The sequence below is a fragment of the Dama dama genome, chromosome 14 (assembly GCF_033118175.1).
Source record: "Dama dama isolate Ldn47 chromosome 14, ASM3311817v1, whole genome shotgun sequence".
Taxonomy (NCBI): Eukaryota; Metazoa; Chordata; class Mammalia; order Artiodactyla; family Cervidae; genus Dama; species Dama dama.
This window is the reverse complement of record NC_083694.1, coordinates 34,500,189-34,523,132: the sequence shown is the minus strand read 5'-3', so window position 1 is coordinate 34,523,132 and position 22,944 is coordinate 34,500,189. Positions and strand designations below refer to the sequence as shown.

At 40.5% G+C, this 22,944-nt stretch overlaps 1 protein-coding gene across 1 annotated transcript in view; it reads left to right on the top strand.

The window, feature by feature from the left end:
* Positions 1–21,765, top strand: part of F5 (coagulation factor V) — a 74,503-nt gene extending 52,738 nt beyond the window's left edge. The window contains exons 16-25 of the mRNA XM_061160278.1: positions 217–427; positions 2,064–2,243; positions 6,179–6,295; positions 7,181–7,252; positions 8,217–8,320; positions 9,087–9,242; positions 11,485–11,629; positions 13,908–14,059; positions 18,145–18,327; positions 20,092–21,765. Of these exons, the coding sequence (XP_061016261.1) occupies positions 217–427; positions 2,064–2,243; positions 6,179–6,295; positions 7,181–7,252; positions 8,217–8,320; positions 9,087–9,242; positions 11,485–11,629; positions 13,908–14,059; positions 18,145–18,327; positions 20,092–20,238 (1,467 nt within the window). The 3' untranslated portion in view covers positions 20,239–21,765. The remainder of the gene's footprint in view (positions 1–216; positions 428–2,063; positions 2,244–6,178; positions 6,296–7,180; positions 7,253–8,216; positions 8,321–9,086; positions 9,243–11,484; positions 11,630–13,907; positions 14,060–18,144; positions 18,328–20,091) is intronic.
* Positions 21,766–22,944: the final 1,179 nt, after the last annotated feature.

Below are 22,944 nucleotides of genomic sequence, written 5' to 3'. Positions count from 1 at the left end.
TACCATGCTGAAATAAGGGTTTAATCAGAGGGAGGCAATATGAGCATCACAGAATTAGACAATAAATATCCAGGTTTATTAAGCTATAATTCATTTATAATCTTCAAATTCAGAGTCTCTGAGGTCTCCTTTTCAATAGGATCAGTGATTGTCAGAAGAGCAAAGAAAATCGTGAGAAACCATGAATGTATGCTGTCTGCTCTTCCTGTCTTCCAGGAAAAAGATATCCACTCAGGCTTGATAGGGCCTCTTCTGATCTGCCGAAAAGGGACACTACATAAGAAGACCAACATGCCTGTGGACATGAGAGAATTTGTCCTACTTTTTATGGTCTTTGATGAAAAGAAGAGCTGGTATTATGACAAGAAGCCCACAAGGTCTTGGAAACATGTATCCTCAGAAGTAAAAAACTCCCATGAGTTTCATGGTATTTTCCTCTGACTTTGATCTCATCTCTGATCCAACTTACTGGGTGACAGTGATTCCTACCCACAGGTCTTCTCAAAATCAGACATAAGACGCTTCTGTGGAAACAGGAGCTCTAACTTAAACCAGATCCTTAAATGTCCACGAGGCTGATGTCACCTGGCAGGGGACAGTGTAGGTGAAAGAGAGCAGACAAATCTGAAAGAGAGCAGAGCTTTCTTTTCTCTTCTCCTACTGTCTCTAGGCCTTTCAGCCTAGGATGCTTGGTCTCAGGGTAGGAAGCACATCCTCTGAAAACCTTTCAACCCACTGGGAAAGCACAGACTGCAGAATCAGACAGGCTGTCTAGTGGCTATGTCCTTTACCTGCTGAGTACCCTCAAGGCCCTGCTTCCTGATTATACAAGGAAAGGCTAAAATGCATCCTGTTTAATTTTAGTTTTGAATGTAATGTCATCTAAATTGCTGTAATTTGGTAATCTTCCACCTTCGAACTTATCAGAGTATTTGATAAGCAGACCACCTATGCCTGGCCTCTGCAGTATGCACTAAGTAAATATGTGTTGGATTAATAAACGAATGAATGAATTCTATCACTCAGCTAAATTCAGCAAATGTTTATTGAGTACCTGATCCTTTTAACATCTTGTCTTCTCTATCCTGATGTAATGGTTTGACCAAATAACTGCTGGAGATAACCTTTATTCTTAGGAAATCTATTCACAGAAACTAAGATGAGGTGAGGCTGATGTTATGAGGATGTAGACAGATGCTCTCATACCTGATATAATTTTAAGGGGGCCAAAATGATCTCAACTCTTCTCCCTCCAAAAATTCATTTGCTTGGTTCCTGAAATTCCACAATAGTTCCTTTAACTTTAGAAAAATAAACAACAACAGCTACCACCAGTACAAAACTTCCCTCACTTCAGTCCCAATTAAGTGCAAGATGGCCCTAAGCTTTATCATTAAATTTTATACATACTCTTTTTTAAGATGTTTTTAAGATGAAAACATGCACACTTCAGTAGGGGTAGAGTTGATAAAGTCTGAGAACCCTGGACATCCCAGCTGGGAAAGGGGCAGAGGAGCACTCAAACAAATGAGAGGATAAACATGAATCTCTAAGGTTGGTGGGTCCAACAAAAACAAAGTGCAACTTCCTAACTTTGCCTGGAACTCTCTCTGAATTTCAGAGGCCTTAGGGTGATACACTGCATATCCCCTTACTTACCCTCTTTTCGCTAAAGACTAGAGTTCACTTTTCTGCCTATATTAGTCCTTATCTTTTAAGTAGCCCAGGAAAATTCATATTATAAATGTAAAGAATAAATGGATAAAGCACAGAACAGGAAACATGTAAATTTGAAGAAAAGAGTGATAAACTGCTTGGAAAGGGGACTCACCCACACTTCTGCTGCAGGCTGGTGTGAGGAGGAGAAGTGGTTCTGCTTCAACCTCTCACTGATATGAGGAACTGTAGGCGGTCTCTTACTATGCCTGGGCAGGGTTGGGGGGTGGGTAGACATGCGAGTAATAAAGAAGATGGGTGGTGAGTGGGAGGCCCCATATTTCCTTACCAGCCTCACTCCTGGTAGACACAGATTTCTAATTGACTGCAACTTTCTGTCCTTTCAGCCATCAATGGGATGATCTACAACTTGCCCGGCCTGAGAATGTATGAGCAAGAGTGGGTGAGGTTGCACCTGCTGAACTTAGGCGGCTCCCGAGACATTCACGTGGTTCACTTTCATGGCCAGACCTTGCTAGAAAACGGCACTCAACAGCACCAGTTAGGGGTCTGGCCCCTTCTACCTGGTAAAATACTTGGCAATGAAAAGAGGTCCCAGTAACAAATGGCGAGGCTGTAACTTAGCATCTGTAACTCTCTCCCATTTCCCTCTTTGTGCATCTCCTTCCAAAGCAGTCAGGCATGGGCTCTGACATGGATCCTGGGCAAAGCTATATTCCAAACCTGCATGCAGAGTACAGAAGACTCGGCCAGTGTCTGCACTGTTTGCACCACAGCACAGATTAGATCTGCAGCCCAGCTTGGTTCTATAGAGATGCTATGTCTAGTGCAGGTTCTTCCAAGCCATTATGTGTCATGCAGGCCAGGTCTTAAGCAGATTACAAAATGAATCCCACAAGGATCAGGCATCTAAAACATTCCACTGGGCAGAGATCAGAGACTAACCAGGATTTCAGTGTTCTTGAATTCTACTCCTCAGTCTTATCACCCTGATATCTGTGGGCTGTCGGATTCTGAATCTTAAACTGATTTATGAAGTGAAGAATATATTTTTAAATGACTATAAAAGCCAAAGAATAATAAAGGTATTTAAATCTTTTCATATGCAAAATAATGACTAGGTTTAAACAAACTCCAGCCTTCAAAAAGGATGTTTATGTCCCAATGAATTGCTTGTAGGTGTGTGACTAGGGGTGTGTTTGATACAACTGATCTTCAAACTGTAGTGGGCATAATAAAAACCTACAAAGTTGGTTAAAATGCAGATGATTTAAAGAGAGATTTTGCTCTCAGAGACTTTGATCTGGTAGAACTTGGGCAGGAGCCCAGCAGTCTGCATTTTTAATAAGCAGCGTACCTTCCACAAATGGTATCTGAGAAGCTAGTCAGGGCACTTCCTTGATAGGATTTAGAGTGAGGAAGTTGCCGTGTGAATAGCCTCAGAAGTAGGCACACTAGTCCAAACAGGCCTGATGTGGTTAAGGATGGGGGAAGACAGGCTCCCCAGGTGGCGCAAGGGGTAAAGAACCCGCCTACCAATGCAGGATACATGGGTTTGATCCCTGGGTTGGGAAGATCCCCTGGAGGAGGACATGGCAACCCACTCCAGAATTCTTGCCTGGAGAATCCCATGACAGAGGAGCCTTGTGGGCTACAGTCCATGGGGTCGCAAAAGAATTGGACATGACTGAGCGACTAAAACAACCAAAAAATCACACACTGAGTAAGCTAGAGCCTCACAGCAGGAGGTTCCTTGAAACTTCTGCCTATTTATTTTGAATGCAGAGTTCCAAAGAATAGCAAGGAGAGATAAGAAAGCCTTCCTCAGCAATCAATGCAAAGAAATAGAGGAAAACAACAGAATGGGAAAGACTAGAGATCTCTTCAAGAAAATTAGAGATACCAAGGGAACATTTCATGCAAAGATGGGCTCGATAAAGGACAGAAATAGGATGGACTTAACAGAAGCAGAAGATATTAAGAGAGGTGGCAAGAATACACAGAAGAACTGTACAAAAAAAGATTTTCACAACCCAGATAATCACGATGGTGTGATCACTCACCTAGAGCCAGACATCCTGGAATGTGAAGTCAAGTGGGCCTTAGGAAGCATCACTATGAACAAAGCTAGTGGAGGTGATGGAATTCCAGCTGAGCTATTTCAAATCCTGAAAGATGATGCTGTGAAAGTGCTGCACTCAATATGCCAGCAAATTTGGAAAACTCAGCAGTGGTCACAGGACTGGAAAAGGTCAGTTTTCATCCCAATCTCAAAGAAAGGCAATGCCAAAGAATGCTCAAACTACCGCACAATTGCATTCATCTCACACACTAGTAAAGTAATGCTCAAAATTCTCCAAGGCAGGCTTCAGCAATATGTGAACCGTGAACTTCCAGATGTTCAAGCTGGTTTTAGAAAAGGCAGAGGAACCAGAGATCAGATTGCCAACAACCGCTGGACCATCAAAAAAGCAAGAGAGTTCCAGAAAAACATCCATTTCTGCTTTATTGACTATGCCAAAGTCTTTTAATGTGTGGATCACAATAAACTGTGAAAAATTCTGAGAGAGATGGGAATACCAGACCACCTGACCTGCCTCTTGAGAAACCTACATGCAGGTCAGGAAGCAACAGTTAGAACTGGACATGGAACAACAGACTGGTTCCAAATAGGAAAAGGAATACATCAAGGCTGTATATTGTCACCCTGATTATTTAACTTATATGCAGAGTACATCACGAGAAACGTTGGGTTGGAAGAAGCACAAGCTGGAATCAAAATTACCGGGAGAAATATCAGTAACCTCAGATATGCAGATGACACCACCCTTATGGCAGAAAGGGAAGAGAAAAGCGTCTTGATGAAAGTGAAAGGAGAGTGAAAAAGTTGACTTAAAGCTCAACATTCAGAAAACTAAGATCATGGCATCTGGTCCCATCACTTCATGGCAAATAGATGGGGAAACAGTGGAAACAGTGGCTGACTTTATTTTTTGGGGCTCCAAAGTCACTGCAGATGGTGATTGCAGCCATGAAATTAAAAGACGCTTACTCCTTGGAAGGAAAGTTATGACCAATGCAGATAGCATATTAAAAAGCAGAGACATTACTTTGCCAACAAAGGTCCATCTAGTCAAGGCTATATTTTTTCCAGTGGTCATGTATTGATGTGAGAGTTGGACTGTGAAGAAAGCTGAGCGCTGAAGAATTGATGCTTTTGAACTGTGGTGTTGGAGAAGACTCTTGAGAGTCCCTTGGACTGCAAGGACATCCAACCAGTCCATCCTAAAGGATATCAGTCCTGGGTGTTCGTTGGAGGGACTGATGCTGAAGCTGAAACTCCAATACCTTGGCCACCTCATGCAAAGAGTTGACTCATTGGAAAAGACCCTGATGCTGGGGGGCCTGGGGGCAGGAGGAGAAGGGGACAACAGAGGATGAGATGGTTGGATGGCATCACCGACTCAATGGACATGGGCTTGGGTGGACTCCAGGAGTTGGTGATAGACAGGGAGGCCTGGCGTGCGGCAATTCATGGAGTTGCAAAGAGTTGGACACGACTGAGCGACTGAACTGAACTGAATAGGACACTACAGAAAGAATGCCTGAAGTGACTTAGCACTCTTGCACATGGGGGAAAAAGGGGTTGTTTGTTTGCAACACATCAGTTTCTCATTAGCAAAGCTATCAAAAGCCACTCTATTAAAATCAGGGACAGAAACGGTTAGGTCAGGCTCACCCCTAACTTCTCATCAAGTAAGACCAGATCAGTTATCCCTTCCACAAACCTGGGAGAAGTGGGTCAGGGAACTGGCCCACTTAAATCTTCACACCTAACACCTGCATTAGAGAGTAGAAGGCTGGAGATCTTTTTTTAGTGTGTCTGAGGAGGATAGCAATCAGTTATTACTTTTTATTCACAATCTAGGAAATGGTCACAAATCATAGTCAATAGAATTTAAGTATTAACTGGTGGTAGGAAATGTTAAATACCAGAATGAATAATCAGAGGTTTCAGAAATTTCATTCTTTCAGTGCTTTTCTGAAACAATATTTGTACACCTCTATCTAAAATGTAAACTTTATAGAAAAAATGAAATATGGGGGAAGGATGTTTTATTTTAATTTTCTCATATCAAAAAGAAAAACTAGAAAGAGAAGGAAACATGTACAATATTTGTGAGGCCCAATGACTATCATTCAAGGTTGCTTTGATAAGCTGCATTATGTATGGGTTAACTTGTAACATGATATTTAGATAAATGAAAAATTTCTTTTTGTAAGGGGTACTGGAGATTTTTTAAGGTCCCAGGGCAATTTGTGTTTAGTGAGTGTGTGTGAGTCATTGTTTTGATACACCTGTAAAACTGCCTAAAGAGAAACGGCTAACTCAAGTTATATTCTAAATCACTTGCTATGCAGAGATTTTAGGATTCTTTGGTAGGAGTCAACCAGTGTTACCTGTTAATCTTTGGGTATGCAATGTTGTCTTTTATTTTAGGTTCATTTAAAACTCTTGAAATGAAGGCATCAAAACCTGGCTGGTGGCTCCTAAACACAGAAGTTGGAGAAATTCAGACAGCAGGGATGCAGACACCATTTCTCATCGTAGACAGAGGTATCATCCAAGAGCCACATTATTTTTTTGTTTTAGCAGGAGAGTACCTGTTCCTAGAATATCACCAAGTTTTAGATTGGAAATATTCAACTCTGAGAACTCTGATATAACAAGAGGCATGATCTGTAGCAGTAATTGCTTTTATTCCAACCTAGAGTCTGACTATACTGCAAACATCAGTCTGCTAGGAATCTTAAACTAAATGGTTCAAACCAAAGGCATTCCTCTCATTTGCTGAAGCGAAATAAAGCATCCTCCTTCATGATTTGTGATCCATGGGGAAGCGCATGTGAGAAATTCTCCAGACTTCTAGAGTAGAGGAAGGGAAAGATACCAGGAATTCAGCTATGACCAAGACAGTCACTGAACTTGGCATTTTGGTATTCAAGAAACACAGTTTCCATCTGTCCATCCACTAATCCAGCCAGCCAGCTAGCCAGCACTTATTAAGTACCTGTTGAGTACCAAGCACTGTGTCAACATCCAAATAGCTCAGTGGCTAGCATTCCCTTCTTTATTCAGGACATAAATAACATTGTAACTTTCAGGTCAACTTTTGAGAACACAATCTTATGAAGGGTAGTACTTAATATTGTAAAATGGCTTATTTTAAGATACAAAAAGATGGAAATAAATTTTAAAACTATTTGCACTTCTGGATAAGTTGTTTTCCACTAGGGTGTCATCAATTTTCATTTCTATTAAGTATCAGTCTTGCCAGTGCATTTATGATTTTATGATCAGACATATTTAAGTCAGTTGCCACACAGATAGGTGAAAACAACTAATTACTGACCCAGAAGAGGTATATCTTTAGCCATGGAGATTTTACTTTGTTATATGTGCTTTCTAAGGAAAGTTTATTCATTGTTCTATTTCTTGTAGAATGTAAGATGCCAATGGGACTAAGCAGTGGCCTGATAACTGACTCACAGATCCAGGCTTCTGAGTTTTGGGGTAAGTAGTAGCATCATAGCCTGTGAAAGGCACCTACAACCTGTGCTGTAAACAGCCTGCAAAACCATACATGATGACCCTGCCTCCATGGGTCACTGCTCCTCTCAAGGCTTTTCTCTACCACATTTTGATAATAAAACAGCAGTAAAGTATCTAATTACCGCCCCACCAGAGGTATCATCTCTAGCCATGGAACTTTTACTTTGTTATGTGTATTTTCTAAGCAGAATTTAGTCATCACTGATTTTTTTACAGAATGTAAAGGTGTCAATGGGACTAAACTGTGTAATATTCCAGCCAGAATCACAGGGTCTTACAGGCAACATAAGATAGTTCCCATTAATAGACCCCTTTGCGGTGTCAACCATTCATCTATTCAAGAAATTTTTTGTTTACCCACTGTGCATCAAGAACTCCTCAGTTTCCTCTCTTTGCCTCAAACTCTTACCAAGATCAAGAGGTCAAATGTAAAGGATCATGCATGTGTACAAGCTAAGTCTCTTTAGTCATGTCCAGCTCTTTGTGACCCTATGGACTGTAGCCCTCTCTCTGTCCATGGGATTCTCCATGGACTGAAGAATACTGGAGTAGGTTGCCATTTCCTCCTCCAGGGGGAAAGGATCATGAAGCTCCCATAAATCTGCCCCATATCTTTCTGTTAGGCAGGCACACTCAGCAGAAACCACATCAGCATAACTGAGAAAAAATAAACATGACCTATTTTCAAGAAAAGGGGGTGGGTGGTGGTTGATAGTTGTCCAAGCACAGGCCTGAAACCAAGATTTCATCATCAGGGACTGACTTAGTAGCTGAGGCCCATTTCCATTGCTTGGTTTCCTAACTAAAACAGAAGTTCCTTTAGAAATCTGATTTTCCACCGGGACTAAATTCACTTGAGAAATTGCTAGTTGGGTGTTTGTTTTGTTTTAATTCTGAATAAATTATTTTCTTCCTTTGTCTTTAGGTTATTGGGACCCCACATTAGCAAGATTAAACAATGGTGGATCATACAATGCTTGGATCCCAGAAAAACTTTCAACAGAATTGAACTCTCAACCTTGGATCCAGGTATGTCTTATTAACCTGATTATGCATGCATGCTCAGTCATGTCCGACTCTTTGCAACCCCATGGACTGTAGCCCACCAGGCTCCTCTGTCCATGGGATTCTCCAGGCAAGAATACTGGAGTGGTTTGCCATTTCCTCCTCTAGGGGTCTTCCTGACCCAGGGATTCAACCTGTGGCTCCTGCCTTGCCTGAGCCACCTGGGAAGGCCCAACCTGATAATAGTTACTGCTATTGTAATAATAAAAATGACAGTGGTTTAATAATTTCTTCTTGTTGTTCTTGCAATGCCATTAGGGGAAATGGCAATTACTAGGTGCTATTGGAGAAGGAAATGGCAACCCACTCCAGTGTTCTTGCCTGGAGAATCCCAGGGACGGGGGAGCCCGGTGGGCTGCCGTCTATGGGGTCACACAGAGTCGGACACGACTGAAGTGACTTAGCAGCAGCAGCGGCGGCAGCATTTTATATACTTTACATACTCAAAACCTGTGAGGTTAGTTCTAGCGATATCTCGTTTTACAGATGGAAAAAAAGAAGGCATGGAGGGATTAACTAACTTCCCAATGTCACACACAACTAGTTTCTGGTTGAGTTTGGATTACAATTCAGGTATCCTGTGTTCAAATATGGATTGCACCTAGCCATTTTATTAGTTTGTTTGCTCTTCTTTTGTTCTAAAGAAAGTTAGCTGTTCAGTGACTTCAGGCAGTGTGTGTGTGACTTGTTGACAAGGATAGTTCTGCTCAATGGCTTTGCTATATTGCAGGTAGACATGCAAAAGGAAGTCCTGCTCACAGGGATCCAGACCCAGGGCGCCAAACACTACCTGAAGTCCTACTACACCACCGAGTTCTGTGTGGCTTACAGCTCCGACAAGAAAAACTGGCGGATCTTCAAAGGGAACAGCACAAAGAATGTGATGGTCTGTGTGCACCGCTGTTTCTTCCCAAGCCTAGGGTTACTATATCTTTTTAAAAAATACCTTTTGGGTGTTACAAATACAAATGGCATTTTTAGTGTTTTATGAAGAAAAGTGGTAAAGTGATGTGTCTGTATAAATTAAAAAAAAAAAATAACCTTAACTTTTGAAATTTCGAAGCTCCATAAAACTTGCAAGGAAAATCTCTTTATCATCAAACTAAGCATCCAGATTTATCAGACTGACAGATGATATACAGCAGAGTATCTGGTTGTGTGCCTTAAAGAGCCCATGCTAAAATTTGGCCACCAATTTTCAATTTTACTCTCACATTTTATTTTGTTCTTTAGTTCAGTGTAACTGAAGGAAGCCCCAAGTGAAGGAAATAGTAGTGTTAATACCAGCAATGCTGTGAGGCAGTGTGATTCTCATGTTTCTGTTGTTTATTTTTTTTGCTGTCATGCCTGAGGAGTGATGTCCCCCTGCTGGATCTTCCAAAGGCTCAGCCAGGGTTATTCCCAATGACCCAATTATTCCACCCCTAATCCTTCCCCTCCTCCCTCGCCCCTCTCTCCAAAGAAAGCTATCTGAATACAAGGATCAGTCCATTATTATACTGATAACCTTGAATCAGTTTCATTTTTTTTCTGTAAATCGTTTACTATTTTACTATCTTCTATGTCATTATTTAGCTATTTCTTATAATAAATCATTTGCACTATTACCTTAGAATAGATCATGAAAACCTTAAATTATGAGTCTTACCAATCAGTATTGCAGAGAGTACACAAATTAAAGTCCATAGCTTAAAGATTTTTGCATCTATGTTCGTGAGGGTTATCTGTGTATAGTTTTGTTTCTACTGTCCTTTTGTTTTAATGTGAGAATAATACTAGCTTCATAACATAAATTAGGCAGCATGCGCTTCTATTTTCTGGAAGAGATTATCTAGTATTGATGTTAATTCTTTAAACTTTTGGTATAATTCACCGGTAAAAGCCACATGGACCTGGAAATTTCTTTTCCGGGACTTTTTAAATTACAAATTCATTTTTTTAAATAGTTACATGTTATTCAGATTATCTATTTCATTTTGGGTGAATTGGGATAGCTTGTGTTTTCTCAGTCAATTGAGTCATTTCTTCTAAGTTGTTAAATATATGTGTACAGGTTATTTGTATTATTCCCTTATTGTCCTTTTGATTTGTGTTGGGTCTGTAGTGATATTGCCTATTTCATTTATGATATTGGTAACATGCATCTCTTCTCGTTCTTGCTTTATCAGTCTTACTACAGATTTGCCAATTTTCTTTAATCTTTTTAAAGAACTGGCCCTTTGTTTCATTGCTCTTATCTATTGCTTTTCTGTTTTCAAGGCTACTGATATCTACTTTTATCTTCTGGCTCTTTCTGACACTGCTTTGCCAGGGAAAGGGGATGGGACACAGCCTGTTTACTGCCAGGAAGAGGTCACAGTCCATTTTCCACTTGGCCTCCTCTGTTGACACGTGAGCTGGGACCCCTCTCCTCTTTGCAGATGGGTAGGAATGGAATAGTCTCACTGACACTGCAAGAGTGAAAGCCTTATTATAAGATAGAAGAGACGGAAATCCTGGGTCTCTATTTTGTTTTCTCTGACACAACTCCAGTGACAGTGTTGGGTGCCTCGTTACAGTCTCATGAGCATAGGAGTCTAGGTTCCCCATCCGGCCTTTGCAGCTGTCGGTAGGGAAGGGGACACAGTGTTTTCTAACCTATGGTGTTTGGCTTGAAGTAGAACAATTGTTGTCTGCAAGTTTTCAGTCTTGCTAGACTGCCCTTTCCTGGTCCTGAGGCCAGAGAAAAAATGCTTTTGCTGTTGTTTTGTTTTTGTTTGTATGTCTGTCTGCACCTGTTGGTGGCTCCTGATTCCTGGCTTCCTTACTTATAAGTCTGTATATGAGGTAAAAAGAAAACCCAAGGCACTGACCTTGGGTCCTGAGAACCCTAGCCAGTCTGCCTTATCTTCTCCGCCTTTCAGAGTCTTTCTATGTTTTCAGTTGTACTCAGCAGGAGGAACGGGGCAAATTTCATCTATACTATCTTCCTGAAGTGGAAGTATTCCCAGTTATCTTTTAAGACCAAATTAATTTGACTCAGGTTACCTGAAAACGTAATATTACAATATTAAATTGGATGAAAATTTTAGTATAAAATCACTTTATAGAGAATTGTTACATAACTAAAATTTCCTCTTTTCCTCTAGTATTTTGGTGGCAATTCCGATGCTTCTACAATAAAAGAGAATCACATTGATCCACCTGTTGTGGCTAGATACATCAGGATCTCTCCAACTGGATCCTATAACAAACCTGCCCTTCGATTGGAGCTGCAAGGATGTGAGGTTAACGGTAAGGAACACAGATGCATTATTTTCTTGCTCAGTTCGGTTCAGTCTCTCAGTGGTGTCCAACTCTTTGCAACCCCATGGACATTTTTTTTTTTTTTTTTTTGCTGCTATTCATCAAATCAAGATTTGGGGCATATGGGAGAGTGAGTAGAATTCTTAGTTTTCTCCAATCACTAAGGCTCCTAGAAAAATCTCTGTGAAACACAGGTTCCATTCAAGGAATGATCTAGACTGAGACTGGTTCTAGCAGCCACAGGGTAGGCACCATCTCTCTGAACAATGTCTGGACCATATGGACATTGCTCTGACCCTCCAAAGAAGGACCCTAGCAAAGAATGACCTCCACCAGCCTACTTTCAATAAGAATTGAGAGTCAAACTGGGTCTGACCCTTCTAAAAGCCTTCCAACCCGGTCACTCAGACTTTAATATAATAAAAGTGTCTTGCAACATTACTGGCATATATTAGGTATTCAATAATTGTTTTTGAGAACTACATCTGCTTCCCAACTTCCTGAAGCCTTGATTGAACTCTGTCTTCTGTTTCACATTCTATGTAGGTACCCAAGCCTTTTCTAAGTTTCTGTTTTTCAGGGGATGTAATGTGACCTGTGGTATATAAAAATCTAGGCAATCATAAATGGCAATAATAAAATTCTTCTATATATAATAAGATGCTTAAGGTTCTCATCAACTATTCTCCTCTCTTAAAGTGGTACTTTCCAACATTTTTTACTTCAAAGCATATATAGAATATAACCTCGGTCTCACAGTCTGCAGTAAAAGAATGAAACAGACCACCCTGGGCTTGGCAGATCCAGGCACCACAAAGTTGCTCAAGGGCTGAGGGAGGAGGGAGATCAATACACAAACATACCGAAAACTTGCTGCAGCATACCTCCTGGGAAGGTACAGCACCTTCTCTCAGGGCAGAGGGAAAAAAGTACAGCTCACAGTGGAGAAAGTAACTGAACCTTGGAAACAGTTTCTTATTAAAGCAGATAATAATACAATAAACTCTTGATATTCATGAGGGATATCGAAAGGGCATTTTACCCACGTCCACATAGCCGTGGTATATAACATCCTCCACGTAAAATGCAAATTTTGTTTAAGCAGGAAAACTTGAAACAGCTCCATAGCATAGCGTGTGCGTGCACAGTTATGTCTGACTCTTTGCGACCCCATGGACTGTAGCCCATCAGGCTCCTTGGCCTATGGAATTTTCCAGGCAAGAATACTGGAGTGGATTGCCATTTCCGCCTCCAGGGGGATCTTCCCAACCCAGGGATCGAACCCACATCTCCTGCATTGGCAGGCAGATTCTCTGCCACTGAGCCATGTGGGAAGCCCTGAAACAGCTCTTTAAGTCATTATTTTTTTTCTTTCCATATGGGATATGATGTTAACTGGTCATTTGTTCAGGTCACAGAGTCAAGCTACCCTAAAATGTGACATTCAACAATGCTAGTCTATTTAAAACCTCCATTTAATACATAATACAAGAAGCATTAATTTTAAAATCTCTTCACTTTCTTGATGTTTATATGATTAGTATCAACAATAGACATTCTTCTTTTAAGCCTCTTTTTTCTTGGAGAAAGTAAGGTATCATTTCAAGAAAGTGTCTACATGACTTACTAGCAAAAACAAAGTGTCTCATCTCTGTGACACTTTATATACATAGGGGCTTCCCAGGTGGCTCAGATGGTAAAGAAACAGCCTGCAATGTAGGAGACTCAGATTTGAACCCTGGGTTGAGAAGATTTCCTGGAGAAGGGAATGGCTAGCCACTCCAATATTCTTGCTTGGAGAATCCCATGAACAGAGGAGCCTAGCAGGCTATAGTCCATGGGGTCGCAAAGGGTAGGACACAACTGAGCAACTAACACTTTAACTTATAAACGTGGATGTTTAGGAGTATTGTCTACCTCAAAGCAGAGATCAAAGTTTCCATGACTCTCTGAAGGACGGAGATGAGTTTAGATGTTTAGAACATGGCATTTGATGTCAGACTGCCTGGGTTCAAATCTAATTTCTGATTCTTTTAGCAGTGTTACTTGAGTCAAGTTTCTTTTTCTTGCTGTGCTTGTTTTTTCATTTGTAAAATGGAGCTATTTAAGAGCATTAAGTAATACATGTATAGACTGAGAACATCATTGCTGTGATGGTTGTTTTGTTGTTACTTAGCAATAATATTATTTGTCTCTGCTGAAGTACAAAATACAATACAAGGAGTATCAGTGGTGTGTAAATACACATTACTTTTTCTCTTGACAGGATGCTCCACACCGCTGGGTATGGAAAGTGGAAAGATAAAAGACAAGCAAATCACCGCTTCCTCGTTTAAAAAGTCTTGGTGGGGAAACTACTGGCAACCCTTCCTTGCACGTCTTAATGCCCAGGGCCGTGTAAATGCCTGGCAAGCTAAGGTGAAATGTCCCCTGTGAATGGAGTTCTCTTAGTCTTTCTGAAGAAAGCATAGGCCCTCACTCCAGGGAACACGGGAACCTGGGAAGCCAGAAGATCATTCCTTGTTTCTACAGAGTATGATCCTATGTCTGAGAACTAGGATGTGTGTTGTCTTGACAGTTTTAGCTCAGAGAGAAGTTTTCATCTCTGTGGTCTTGATTTAGACTAGGGGTGGTCAAAACTTTTCTGCAGAGGGCCAGATAATATTCTAGGCTTTGTGAGCCATACATTGTCTGTCATAATTACTCAACTCTACCACTGTTGCAGGAAGCAGTCATCAACAATATATAAATGAGTGAGCATGGCTGTGTTCCAATAAAACTTTATTTACAAAAACAGGCAGTAGGCCAGACTGGGCCTTGGGCTGTATTTTGCCAGCTCCTGACTGAGACAACTTACATTAGCAGTAAATGATTTAGATTTGTACTATCTTCTCTTCTTTGGTTCCCTCCACAATCTAGCATTATCCTTTATGTTCTTAAGAGTGTCATTAAAATTTTTTTGTTCCTTTTTTTCAGAACTCTGTAACATTCCTTTACATTAGTGGCATGATAAAATCCTGCCAAACCAGGTTTTTAAATCTGTGATCTAAGTTTTACAAACATCTCACAGAGAGTTATATTACCTTAGATGTTAGCCCATTGAGCAATTAAGGTAACTTAGTTCTAGGGTAACTATTAATATATATTGACTCATATTTATTTCATTCTTCAACTGACCTGGAAAATCAGAATGCCATAAGAAATCAGAACAGTCCAGTCAATCAATGTAAGCCAAGCTCCCTATCTTCTATCCACCTAACACCCTCTCTTAAGAAAGTGAAGGTTGCTCAGTCGTGTCCAACTCTTTGTGACCACATGGACTATACAGTCCATGGAATTCTCCAGGCAAGAATACTGGAGCCTTTTCCCTTCTCCAGGGGATCTTCCTAACTCAGGGATTGAACCCAGGTCTCCTGTGTTGCAGGTAGATTCTTTACCAGCTGAGCCACAAGGGAAGCTCAAGAATACTGGAGTGGGTAGCCTATCCCTTTTCCAGTGGATCTTCCTGACCCAGGTTCTTTATCAACTGAGCTATCAGGGAAGCCCCTCTCCTAAGAAAGCTATACTACAATTCCCTGGACTCTCTTTAGAGTGTCTAATCTTAAGTCAGGCCACCAGAAAGGAAAAGGGAGTTGTATGGTGCAAGCAGAGTAAACAAAAGAGTTTGGGCCCCATCTTAGGGCTTCCCAGATGGTGCTAGAGGTAGAGAATCCACCTGCCAATGCAGAAGACATAAGAGATGGAAGTTTGATCCCTGGGTTGGGAAGATCCCCTGGAGGAGGGCATGGCAACCCACTGCAGTATTCTTGCCTGGAGAATCCCCATGGACAGAGGAGCCTGGTGGGCTACAGTCCATGGGGTCACAAAGAGTCAGACTCACTGAAGAGACTTAGCAGAGACTCCATTTGGATGGTCTCGGGGACCAATATCTGTGCCCTGAAATTCATTTCTCAACTACCATAGAGTCACAGAATGTTAGAAAGGCAAGGGGTTTTTACAAAGCATCTGGTCCAGATTTTCCTTTTAAGTCTAAATACATGCATCCATGCTAAGTCACTTCAGTCGTGTCCGACTCTGTGACTCTATGGATTGTAGCCAAGTCTAAACACAAAGGAGGTTAAATATTTTAGTTCAGCCTGGTGGCAGAATCAGGAATCCCATTCTTCAAATAAACAGATCTGTGCTCCTTGTACCATCTGAAGCAACCCAAGAACTCATTTTGCAATTTTGCAAAAGGGGAGAACTGAGACCCACAGAAATTAAAAGTAATAAAAGTGACAGTGTTGTATAACATTTTTATTTAATTTCTATAATATAAATAATGAAGTGAAAGTCACTCAGTTGTGTCCGACTCTGCAACCCCATGGACAGTATAGTGGAATTCTCCAGGCCAGAATACTGGAGTGGGTAGCTGTTCCCTTACTCCAGGGGATCTTCCCATCCCAGGGATCAAACCCAGGTCTCCCACTTTGTAGGCAGATTCTTTACCAACTCAGCCAAAAGGGAAACCCAGGAATACTGGAGTGGGTAGCCTATCCCTTCTCCAGCAGATCTTCCTGACCCAGGAATCGAATCAGGGTCTCCTGCAATGCAGGCGGATTCTTTACCAGCTGAGCTACCAGAAAAGCCCTGTAATAAAATAAGATAATAAAAAATAATGATTATTCCATGGCAATTCAGTGATAAGGGACTCTCTACTTTCCCTGCAGGGGGCATGTATTTGATCTCTGGTTAGGGAACTAAGATCCCACATGCCATGCAAGGCAGCCAGGGAATTTTAGGTCAGAACTATTTGTTTCTCTTAACCTTCAATTAGTATACAATGTCTTTTATAGAGCTTCTTTAGAGAGGCTGAAAGTCTAAGACAGGCATGTGCAGGTATGCGCACAAGTGTCTCTATCTCTTTTATGGTAGAGACAAAAAGATATACACCTACAAAAATCCTCTAATTCTGTATCATTCATACAACCTTGAAGACACACTAAAACTCCAGCAGATGTCACTACAGGATGTTACAAAATTAACCCAAATTATCTAATACAGTACCTTTAAATTTAATTAATTTGCTTTAAAAATACAGTAACATGTGACTATACATATACATACATATGTGTATACACATACAGCCATGTACATATGCGTGATGTTGAGAAAATATATATTGGTTATTTCATACAGAATTGAACAAGACTATGTTGTTGTTTAGTCACTAAGTTGTGTCTGACTCTTTGAGACCCCATGGACTGCAGTCCATCAGGCTCCTCTGTCCATGGGATTCTCCTGGCAAGAACACTGGAGTGGGTTGCAATTTCCTTCTCCTGGGGATATTCCGGACCCAGGGTTCGAACCTGCATCTTCAGCATTGGCAGGTGGATTCCTTACCACTAAGCCACTAGGGAAGCCCAAGTGAGACTCTGGGGCAGGATAAATCTCCCAAAGATGAAAATTAATCTCAAATTATTCCAAAACTCAATTAATCTTTCTGATCCTCTTTCTCCAAGCACCTAATGCCAAACATATGATTAGGCATTTTGTTTAGGTGAGAGACAAGACGACTACTATGGCATGTCCAGCCCCGGGTGTAGCTTTATCAAGTCTCTCAAATAACATGTTTATTTGAAATATCATAAAAGAAGAAATTGGACCTCTTCTCCTATTTGACATTAGCAATGGAAATAAAACTGGAGCTTTTCTAAAATAAGTAAGAGAGAGTATACTCTCTAGTTCTTTCCCAGATAACTCTTCAATAGTATCATAGTAGTATTTAATTCTTTTATCTTTTCATTGTGGTAAAAGTCACATAATATAAAGCATACTATTTTAAGCCATATTTAACTGTACAGTTCAGTGAACTAAGTACATTCACATTGTTGTGCAACTCTCACCATCATCCGTCTCCCAAATTTTTCACCTTCTTAGAATGAGATTCAGTCCCCATTAAACACTAACTCCCTATTTCCCTTCCCCACCCCTCCTCACCCTATGGCCCCTGGTATCCATCAATATACTTTTTGACTCTATGACTTTGACTATTCTAGGCATCTCGTATAAGGGGAATCAAACAGTATTTCCACTTAATGTATACTGCTATGCATTTTATACTATACCATCATAGTATTTTAAACCGACTTGCTTAAGAGAAAAATATTGACAGATAATTTAGCAATTGATTTTTTTCTCAGATAAAATATATTTATTTTTTGAGCTCCATCTGTGTGCCATACATTTTGTTAAGTACCTGGAAACAAAGCTAAGTCCCTGCCCTCAAAGAGTAAGGAATACAAGCAAACAAATAACTATTGTACAATGTGTAAAACATTCCAGAAGTTTCTAAACATGCCGATGATAAATGAGAAGGAATAGGGAAGGATTCTAGGAGAAAGGGAATTTTCAGAGATGAGACAGAAAAGAAATCCTTTGACAGTGCATTTCTGAGTATCTCGATCTAAAAAAAGGAAAGGTTTTAACCTCTGTCTTATCCATTGTTCTAATCATTTTCACAGGCGAACAACAACAATCAGTGGTTACAAATCGATCTGCTCAAGATCAAGAAGATAACTGCGATTGTAACACAAGGCTGCAAGTCTCTGTCCTCTGAAATGTATGTGAAGAGCTACACCATCCACTACAGTGACCAGGGCATTGACTGGAAACCTTACAGGGAGAAATCCGCAATCGTGGACAAGGTACAGGGAGATCTTGGCAAAAAGCAAACAATTTGAAAACTGCTATGATGAGAACAGTACCTCAATTTTGCAAATAGCTCTTGTATTTGAGAAGTGGGCACTGATGTGCATCACTCCTTAAGTCTTCTAAGTCCTGTACCTGGTCTTGGGACAGGGACCATGTATACTATCTTTCTGTTTTGACTGTGCCATCTACCAAATAACGAGAACAGGGGATGATGTGAAGTTTAACTGTCTCTGAGGAAGACGGTGAAAGAAAGGGTCATCTCAGCCTGCTTGGGCTGTGTAATGAATTACCACAGCCTGGGTGATAAACAAAAACCACTTATTTCACACAGTTCTAGAGGCTAGAATCCTAGATCAGGGTGCCACCACGGGCAGGTTCTTGGTGAGGGCAGTCTACCTTGTTGTGCCCTCCTATGGCCTTCCTTGGTGTGTGCACAGGGAGACGGAGATGCCATGAAGGCCCTACCCCCATTCCTAGTCCTAATCACCTTCCAAAGGCCCCACCTGCTAGTATCATCTCATTGAGGATGAGGGTTTGAAGACATGAGTTTTGGAAGGACACAAACGTACAATCTATAACAGGGGTCTAGAAAACCTGCCATATTAGCATTAGCTTAGAAATACTTGTTATTCACAGCTGATCAAACAACTATGGCCATATGCCTTTCTGTGCCATATTGTTACTAAGCAGAAAACAATTGCTATCCTTCCCCACGAGGAGATTAATTTCTCGAAAGATGAACTACTCCATCACACTCTTAAATTCCTAGCTATGTGGATTTAAAATCTTACTAGAGGCAAAGCTAAGGAGATGAACCAAATATTCCAGGAATGGGAACTGGGCTGAAACCAGCAGGAGGGGCAACACGGGAGTAGGGGATGGATGTTTACTGCATGCTCATCATGGACTCAGCCCTTATCTCAGTTAATGGGTTTGAATCTCTCTGTCTCTCTCTAAACCCCTGGTTTGTTTCGGTGGGTTTGGTTTATTTCTCACCGTATCAGGATGTTCTCATAGTAGGGTAAACATCATTTTTATAAACAAATAGTGACTCAGTCTCTGATGTGTGTAAATCTTGGGGAGCTTTCTGGGGATGATAAAAGCACACCTCAAACACAGTTTAGTTGAGGATGTAGGGCATATGACAGAAAGGGTATTAAATCATAAAAATGCATGACTGCATTTTAAATGTTAGTAATAACTAACCATAATCATTAGCTATTACTAGCATTTAAAATAAAATGCAACCATGCATTTTTATGCTCATTATCTGGCACTTAATAAACACTTATCATATGTTGACATGCTCTTAAAATCTTCACAACAACTTCTACTAGGTAAAATCTATTATCTCCATTTTGCCAATGGGGAAAAAAGAGAGAATCAAAGTCTATAAGTAATTTGCTCAAAGTCACATAACTACAAAGGGGCTAAATGTGGAGGTGTTTTTGTGGCTGCTTCACAGCACCATATCAGATTTCTTTGTTTTTTCCTATTTCAACTCAGATCAGTGGAGAGGTGATATCCCTAAAGAGGTATGTCTGGAGTGAGATTTCATAATTGATTGAGGATCATCTTTGTGATAAGTTGTATATGTTCATTGATATCCACAGTTTGAACTTAAAAAGATAAAAATTTATCTGTAAGTTTTTTTTTAACTGAAATATAGTTGATGTACAATATTATGGTAGTTTCAGTTATAAGATTTCCATACCCATTATGCCATCATTAAAGAGTTTCTCATATTTTGCTTTCAGATTTTTGAAGGAAATAATAATGTCAAAGGACATGTGAAGAACTTTCTCAACCCACCAATCATCTCCAGGTTTATACGCATCATTCCTAAAACATGGAATCAGAGTATTGCACTTCGCTTGGAACTCTTTGGCTGTGATATTTACTAGAATTGAATATTTAAAAAGATAGGAGGGACTCAAAGGTATCAAACCACTTAGAGTGGGTAATGCATTTTATAGCTATTTTAAGTATTAAAAATTTTCCATTATTTCTTTTTTCTATTAGAGAATAACATTTTATATGTGAAACCTTTATGATATAACTCCTGATAACCACTAAGTAAGATGACTATTATTTCTGCATTAATTTGAATATAGATAGGAGAACACCAAGAACCAGCAAGAAAAGGCTTCTCTCTCACTGATTAAAAATTTTATATAAAGTAATATTCATATAATTAACATTCTTCATTATAGTTTTGTTAAATGCTATACACATTAATAAAAGAAGTATTACTTCCTTAAACTACTCGTAAACCCAGATAACTTTCATTCCTACATTTTTCCTTAAAAGAGCTATGATTAAGAGTATAGGGAAAAAACAGTATTTCTAAATATTTTGCTTATCTTGACAATGGAGAAAAAAGAAAAAACAATCTTACTGCATGAAAGGACAAGTATTTAAAATGCCCTGTCTTACTGACATGGCAATGATGGGTCTGACCCTCCAGGAGTAAAGATATAAGTAAGCATGTTTTCAGTGGACCCACCAGACTGTGACTCTGGCCTGGTTTCCCTTGGGACTGATTGCATACATTGATGTTATGGGTTAGGGATCATTAATAGGACAGATCTAAAATAAATATGGGATGGGTGAACGTGTAACCATAATTGCATTCTAGCTGGTACTATTAAATGCATGGCACACTGTTTCAAACACAGGCTCCTCTAAAGGACGGCAAATACTGTCAAACAGATCATCAGGATTCTTGGCCCAAATGCAGCTGTTCCTGCTAGACCTGGCTCCAGAAATTCTCTCTCACTGCCCTTCTTATGGCCCCAGCCTCTACCTCTGCCTTCCTCCTCCTCCTCTCCCTTCCCCTTCCAAGCACTCCCTTCCTTGGGAACTTGGCACCTCACAGTTTTACAGATACTGTGAGACTGGGTAACCTTCTGGTAGCCTCTAAGTCACATGAGAATCAGTGGTGAGGCTATCTATTTTAGTGGAACAAACCACCCTAAAACTTAGTGCTTAAAACAACCACAGATTATCTCTCCTGATTCTGTAGGCTGACTGAGCACAATTAACTTTATTTGGGGTCTCTAATCATCAGGAGACTCAACTCTGTGTTGGGACAGCTGGTCCTTTGTCCCTCTCCAAGTAGTTTCAGATTCTCTCCTCATTACATGGCTTATCCACATGGTCTGTTCACTTGATGCCTCCAACACTTGAGCTAGACTTCTTATACCATGATAGAGGCTCCCACTGTTTTGATTACTACAGCTTTATGATACAGCTGAAATCAAGAAGTGTGATGCTTCCACCTCTCCTCTTTGTGTTCAAGATTGCTATAGTAATTCATTGGCTTTTGTGGATCTGTAGAAATTTTAGGATTGCTTTTTATATTTCTGTGAAAAAAAGCCATTGGAATTTTGAGAGGAATTGCATTGAATGCATAGATTACTTTGCATAGTATGAACATTTTAACAATGTACATTCTTACAATCCATGATAGAAAATATCTTTCAATTTAATTGTGCCTTTGATTTCTTTTCTCAACATTTTATACTTTTCAGCGTACAGATCTTTCACTTACTTGAGTGAGTTTATTCCTAAGTATTTTTTTTTATTCTGTTTTTATTCTGTTATAGGTGGGATTATTTTCTTAATTTCTCTTTTCAGTAGTTCATTGTACAGAGAACAGGTCAGTGTATAGAAATGCAATTAGTTTTTTTGTTTTTTTTTTTTTAGTGGAGTGCAGTTTATTACACTGGCGGGCCCAAGGCAGAGTCTCCTCTTAGCCAAGGACCCCGACCAGCATTTGTGAAAATCTTTTATACCCCATGTGCACGCATCCAAACCCACTACCCCAATTTCCTTGAGACTTACATAAACAAAGGAAGGGTAAATACAACTACAATAACCCCATCATTCACATGTTATGTGTTCAAACAGTCAATAATCAATAAGCCCGCAGTTACATTCCAAATAGTTAATAACCGATAAGCCTGTGCTTACATTCTGATAGATAGTGTCCAGAGGCAGGGGTGATTAGTGTCTGTTTTCTCTTCTTCAACATTCCCCTGCCCAGAGGGGGGTCTTATCCTTCCATTGTCATTCCCACAGGCGCTAAGCACAGAGTTCAGAGTCCACTGGAGAGGTGGCCGCGCACGATCAGCACAGACAGGCCTGAGATGGAGTCCAGGCCCTATGAATTCCTTCTTCATTCCCCCCTCTTGATGCTCTTAGTTTCCATAACGAGCATCATTTATTGAGATATATTGTACCTTAGCCCTCCTGCCACCCACATGAGAGAATGCTATCAACCTCTGGGTTACAAAATTCACGAGGCATTGTAGGAAGCAGGGCCCACAAAGCAGTATGATAAACAAGGCAGCAACATAGTCATACCATTGGAACACAGATCGTGTCCATCTTGCATGCAGATAAGGCAGGTTTACTGGAGGCTGGTGTAGGCTAGGCTTAATTCTGCCATGGGCGAAAGCAAATCCTAATGTGCAACGCCGCACCCAGCCAACTGGTAACCATGGCCATAAGTTAAGCCCACAGAGCCACTGGGTCCCATTGGGGGCTACCCAGCGGATTCCAGGATTATATTTCCAGTCGGAACCGGGCCACTGAGCAGACTGATT